General features: G+C 59.7%; 3 protein-coding genes across 3 annotated transcripts; 2 read left to right on the top strand and 1 right to left on the bottom strand.

Annotated features, from left to right (window-relative positions):
• Positions 1 to 69: 69 nt before the first annotated feature.
• Positions 70 to 3129, top strand: OT_ostta12g01850 (Cytochrome b5-like heme/steroid binding domain; the record flags this gene model as incomplete). Its single annotated transcript, XM_022982878.1, has 1 exon — positions 70 to 3129. The coding sequence occupies one exon, from the start codon at positions 70 to 72 to the stop codon at positions 3127 to 3129; it is 3060 nt and encodes a 1019-aa protein (XP_022840098.1).
• A 57-nt stretch (positions 3130 to 3186) lies between these two features.
• OT_ostta12g01840 (unnamed product) lies at positions 3187 to 4464 on the bottom strand (the record flags this gene model as incomplete). Its single annotated transcript, XM_022982877.1, has 2 exons — positions 3187 to 4267; positions 4331 to 4464. 2 exons carry the CDS (start codon positions 4462 to 4464, stop codon positions 3187 to 3189), a joined length of 1215 nt encoding a protein of 404 aa, XP_022840097.1.
• A 42-nt stretch (positions 4465 to 4506) lies between these two features.
• OT_ostta12g01830 (Phosphoglycerate/bisphosphoglycerate mutase,active site) lies at positions 4507 to 5799 on the top strand (the record flags this gene model as incomplete). Its single annotated transcript, XM_022982876.1, has 1 exon — positions 4507 to 5799. A coding segment is annotated over one exon (1293 nt), but the record flags the coding sequence as incomplete, so codon positions are not given.

Here is a 5799-nt window from a genome sequence, read left to right as displayed (position 1 = left end):
TGCGCGGCGCCGGGGGGGGGGGCGAGCGAGGCGCTCGGGACGGGCGCGCCGTCGGCGACGCGTTCGCCGATGAAGGCGAGCGATGGGGGAGAGAAGAAGACCATGTGCTCGCTCGACTTGGATAACAAGGACGGGAGCGGGCCGACGCTGTGGAGTCCGGTGACGGACAGCGTCGATAGGACGATTAGTCAGCCCGAGGAACGGGCGCTCACGAGCGTGGACGAGCCTGAAGCCGACTGCTCGGACGAGAGTTCGCCCACGTTCTGGACGGACATCTGTCACAAGTTTGCCCCCGAGGAACAGACGGAGTACGTCAACTTACAGCTCAATCCGGAGCGCTGGACGGGTTACAACGGATCCCACGTGTGGCGCGCGGTGTACGAAGAAAATTGCCTAAAGTCGGCGTCAAGCGTGGATGAAATGTGTTACGAAGAACGAGTGCTGTATCGTCTTCTATCGGGCATGCACTCGAGCATTAACATTCACATCGCGCTTCACTCGAAACCACCGAAAAGAGCTCTCGGAGAGACCGAGTGGGGGAGCGATCCGAAGAAGTTTGTGGACATCTTTGCCAAGCATCCAGAGCGATTGAAAAATTTACACTTTTCATTCGTGGTACTCCTGAGAGCGCTCAGAAAGGCGGCTCCTGCGCTGGCTAAGATGGACGTGCGCATGGGTCAAGACGCGCACGAAGACGCGCGAACGGAAGCGCTCATGAGTCGACTGCTGGAGAGTCACATTCTTTCGTCATGTCGAGACGTCTTTGGCGCGTTCGACGAAAAGTCCATGTTTCGCGACGTGCAGACGACGCTGAGCTCGACAGTGGGAGTTGTTGGCGGTGAAAACAATCAACTCGTCACCCCGATATCGCTGAAGAGCCAATTCAAAGATATTTTCTTGAACATCAGCGAAGTCATGGATTGCATCTCGTGTCAAAAGTGTAAGCTGCACGGGAAGCTACAACTATTGGGTTTGGGCACGGCTCTGAAGGTTTTACTCATGCCCGAGGATATTTTGGACTCACAGCTTAACAGACAAGAGGTCGTTGCGCTCATCAACACCATAGCTAAGTTTAGCCACGCGATTCGGAAGGTGCCCGAACTCATGAACGCCGCTCGGCAAGAAGTTTTGAATAGCAACACTGCGGATTCGAACGCGGGATTCGTTCTAAGCGAAGAACGCACGCGTGTTCGAAGTCCCATGGAAGCGGCCATTGCAGCTGCAGCGGTGCATGTGAAGTCGGGTGTACTGCCGATGAAATCTGAAGAAGCGATTGTGAGCGCGATCCTCGATGAAAATCCGAAGTTGAGCGTTCTCGCGAAGTATTACGCAGAGAGCATGCCGCGCAAATTCATCGAGCACGCCCTTCGAGCGCTCGCTCTGCCTCCGCTTAGAAACGGTATCAGCGATGAGGAACCCGTCGATTTGGTCGTCGTCGGTGGTGGTCTCGCTGGCTTGACTGCGTCGTTGACCGTTTTGGATCGAGGAGGTCGAGTCACGCTCGTCGAGAAGGAGTCATTCGTTGGAGGCAATTCGCAGTGGGCGTCATCTGGAATCAATGGTGTGATCAAAACTTCGACTGAAGAAAATCCAGACAGTGTCGAGGTGTATTCCGACGACTGCGAAAAATCTTCATACGGGAATGGAAACGGTCGCGACATGCTCGACCCTGAAACCGTGGTGCACATTCCGACGTTGACAAGCAAGGCGGGACAAACGATTGAATGGTTGCGTCAACGCGTCGGCGCCGATCTCAGTCTCCTTTCTAGACTCGGTGGTCACAGTTACGCCCGCACGTACCGACCATCGGAGGGCATGGCTGGATCATCTCTGGTGTTTGCTTTGAAAGGAAAGTGCGAGGACTACCTTCAATCAGGACACTTCAAGATTGTCAAGAAGGCGAGAGTGACGAATGTTCTCACGAATGACCAAGGAGACGTCACCGGAGTGCGCTGGGCGCCATCTGATTCTACGCAGGGCGGTGGTGAGGTCAAGGGTCGTCACGTTCTACTGGCCACTGGCGGATACTCAAACGACAAGTTTGGTGACGACGCCTTGCTGAGCAGGTACGCGCCTCAACTCACAAAGTTTGCGACGACAAACACCAGAGGAACAACGGGAGATGGACACAAGTTAGCATTCGGCCTAGGAGCGGGCGCTGTAGACATGCAGCGCGTGCAAGTACATCCAACCGGTTTCATCAATCCGCAAGATGAGCACGCGGATACCAAAACGTTGGCAGCCGAGTTGCTTAGAGGAGCCGGAGGAATTCTTCTCACTCGTTCGGGAGTTCGATTTGCAAACGAACTCGGCACGCGAGATTACGTCAGCGCTCGCATGCAGGAAGAAGATCCGGAGAAGCTTGATTTCGTGCTGCTTCTAAATGAAAATGGCGCAAACGAAGCCAATAAGCACGTTCCCCTGTACGTGAAGAAGAATTTGATGACCAAGTTTGAGACTCTAGGTGGTTTGGCGACGTGGATGTCCGAGCGAGGAGACGCTACCGAGGAGCAGTTACGGACGAGCTTGGAGAGATACAACGCCGATGCGGAAGCGGGACGAGATGCTTTCAACAAAACATTCTTCGCCAACGCGCCATTCGATATTTCCGGCCCGTTTTACGCTGGAAGAGTCACGCCAGTCGTGCATTACACGATGGGCGGCGTCAAAGTCGATTCAAGCGGACGTGTTCTCAGAACAGATGGATCAACCATCCCGGGTCTATTCGCGGCGGGAGAGATCATAGGCGGTGTGCACGGAAAAAATCGCCTCGGTGGAAACGCGCTCACGGAGTGCGCAGTTTTCGGCCGCCTAGTCGGGACGAGCGTCGAAGTGGACTCTCTGAAAGCGTCCACGGGAGGTGCGACGCTGCCGTTATCAACTTCCGAAGCGTATGTGAAGAAGGATATCAAGATCACGAAAGAAGAGCTCGCGAAACACGCGGCCAAAGATGATTGCTGGGTAGCCCTGTACGGGAAAGTGTACGATTTCACCGATTTCCTCGAGGATCATCCCGCGGGTGTCGACGCGATTCTACGATACGGTGGTTCCGATGGAACGAAAATTTTTGAGGCTGTGCACTCACGAAACATGCTGGACGAATTCGAGCCGATCGGCACGTTGATATAGATTTTTTATTGTTACTCACTGCGCCAAAAAACGTTGAAACAACGCGCTATGTTCTACTCACTCGTCGATGAACACCGTTCGATCCGTCGCTTTCTCGAGCGATCTCACGCGATCGGCGAGGGTTTCGATGACACGCTCGACGTCGAGCGCGTGCCTATCCGCGTCTTCTTTCTCGGTGCGTAAGCGCGAGATCAGCGCGCGCGACGACTTGACTTCGCTCGCGAGCGCCGCGAGCTCGTCCTCGAGCGCCTCGCGAGACGCCCGCTCGCGTTCAGCGGTGGACTTCCACCGTCGCGCCGCGCCCAGAGCTTCCGTAAGCGCCGCCTCCGTCTCCGCCTCTAATTCCCGTTCCTCGTCGTCCTCGTCGTCGTTCATCGACTTCTTCGACGCATTCCGCCTCGCCTCTGCGTTCCGCGCCGAGGCGCTCGCGCGAGCCTCTTCCAACGCATCCACGGCGCGTCTGACGAACACCGCCAACGGCACATCCTCCTCGTCCGCGCCGTGATCAAAATATCCACCCAAAACCTCCCCCAACGCGCGCTTCGCCTCGTTCGTCGACGCCTCGAGCGCGCGCGCCCGCCTCTGCGCCTCCTCCAACCGCCTCCGCGTCTCCTCCGCCACCCTCTCCGCTCGCTCTCGCGCCTCCCGCGCGCCCCGTCTCGCCTCCGACACCTCCCGTTCCAACACTTTCACCCGTCCCGCGTCCACCTGCGCCTCCCCCAGCTCTCGATGCGCCGTCTCCAGCGCCGTTCGCAGCGCCGCCGCCTCCGCCAAAGAATTCTCATCCCCCCCCCCCCGTCGCGCGCTCGCCTCCGCGTCCGCCACTCGCGTCGCCAGCGCCTCGAACCGTTCGAGCAGGGCCGCGTTCTCGACGCGACGCGCGCGCTCGCTGCGCGCCGCGCGCGCGCGCGCGTCGTCGAGCGCCTCGAGCGCGCTCGCCCGGTCGTCTCGCGCGCGTTCGAGCGCCCGCGCCGTCGCCGCGGCGTCGATCTCGAGCTCGCACGCGCGCGCGCGGAGGTGGAGGATCACCGCGGCGTCGTCCGCGGTCGTCGTCGTCGTCGTCGTCGTCGTCGTCGCGCGCCGCGGCGCGATGTGCGTCGCGCGTCGCGTGTGTGTCACGTCTGTGTCCGTATATACCCTATACTTCTACACACACCGTCCGCGTGTCCGAATATATATTTTATGACACGTCCACGCGCGCGCGGACGACGCGACGACGGCAGCGCGCGACGCGACGCGCGCGAGCGAGCGCGCGACGCGAGGTCGATCGCGCGTGGCATCGCGCGTCCGAACGCGCGGGGCGCCGAGACGCGCGCGGTGGGATCGATCGGGCATTTTTTACACAGATTTCAAAGTCACGTTTGAACAGCTCGCGCGATGGATGGCGCGTTCGATGACGACGCCGCGCGCGAGAGAGAGAGAGAAACGCGCGCGGGGGCGCCCGCGGTGCGTTTTGACGTCGAGACGCGCGGGATGGGGACGACGCGCGCGTGTGGGAGCGCGGGTGGAAGACGCATGAGCGCGCCGGGGAGCCGGGCGAGCGGACGCAAGCGCCGGCGGAGCGAACTCGGACCGCTCGGGACGATGGGTGATCTGAAGACGACGCCGATGCAGACGCCGGTGACGCGATCGATGGGACTGGATGGGTGCGATGGGTTTAATATCATCGCGAAGCGGACGTCGACGAGCGGAGGCGCGGCGCGCGCGACGGGTGGACGAGGGACGGAGAGCGCGGAGATTTCGGCGAGGCGACGGACGAGGCGACGTTCGGTGTCGATTCGAGAGGTGTGCGTGAAGTTTGACGCGAGGGACGATGATGGTGGAGGAGGTGATGAGACTCCGAGGACCGGGCTCGCGATCGCGGATACGCCAGGGAGCGATTGGGGCGGGATGTCGCCGGGCGAGCTCGGCGGATCGCAATACGTCGTCTCCCCGGCGCGTTCACAGAGCAGGAGCGATCTCGAATACGATGATAACGAAGAAAAAGAGCGCGAACGTCTCCAAGTGCTGAGCGACGCGACGAGGCGCGCCGACGATGCGGAAGCGAAGAAGAAGCGCAAGCTCTATCCCATCTTTTGTCCGGGACGAAAGACGGTGCATCTCGTGCGTCATGGCCAGAGCACGTGGAACGCCGCGAACGCGGGACCGGGCTCGTGGAACGAGCCGCAGATGTTCGATGCCATGTTAACAGAGCTAGGAAAGAAGCAAGCCAAGGCGTTGGGTCCGGAACTTTCGAAAATACCGCGAGACGCGCTCTGGGTGAGTTCGCCGCTCACGCGAGCGCTGGAGACGTGTCTCATCGGTCGTAGGGCGGGGTTGGAACACAAAGCCTCGCGTTTACGGAAAGTTGCCAAGGATGGGGAATCGCCCGATGAAAACGCAGACGACATCAACACGCCGTCGGGGACGTCCGCGAAGGATTTCGATCCAGAGAAGGAGTTCAACGACTGGACCAAGCAAGTCGTGGTGCGTCACGAGTTGACAGAGAAACTCAACTGCACGGGCGACATCGGTCGCCCAACGCACTGCCTGTCGGAGGATTTCCCACAACTTAGTTTAGCACTATCTAGAATCCCCAACGACCGGTGGTGGTGGGACTGCGATCGGAAACCGAACGACGCCCAGGCGCGACAGTTCAACTCGCACGAGCCGGCCAAGCACTTCAAGCAG

This window comes from Ostreococcus tauri (assembly GCF_000214015.3).
Source record: "Ostreococcus tauri WGS project CAID00000000 data, contig chromosome 12, whole genome shotgun sequence".
In the NCBI taxonomy this organism is placed as follows: domain Eukaryota; kingdom Viridiplantae; phylum Chlorophyta; class Mamiellophyceae; order Mamiellales; family Bathycoccaceae; genus Ostreococcus; species Ostreococcus tauri.
The sequence above is the reverse complement of the archived record's forward strand: the minus strand, read 5'-3'. Positions and strand labels throughout refer to the sequence as shown.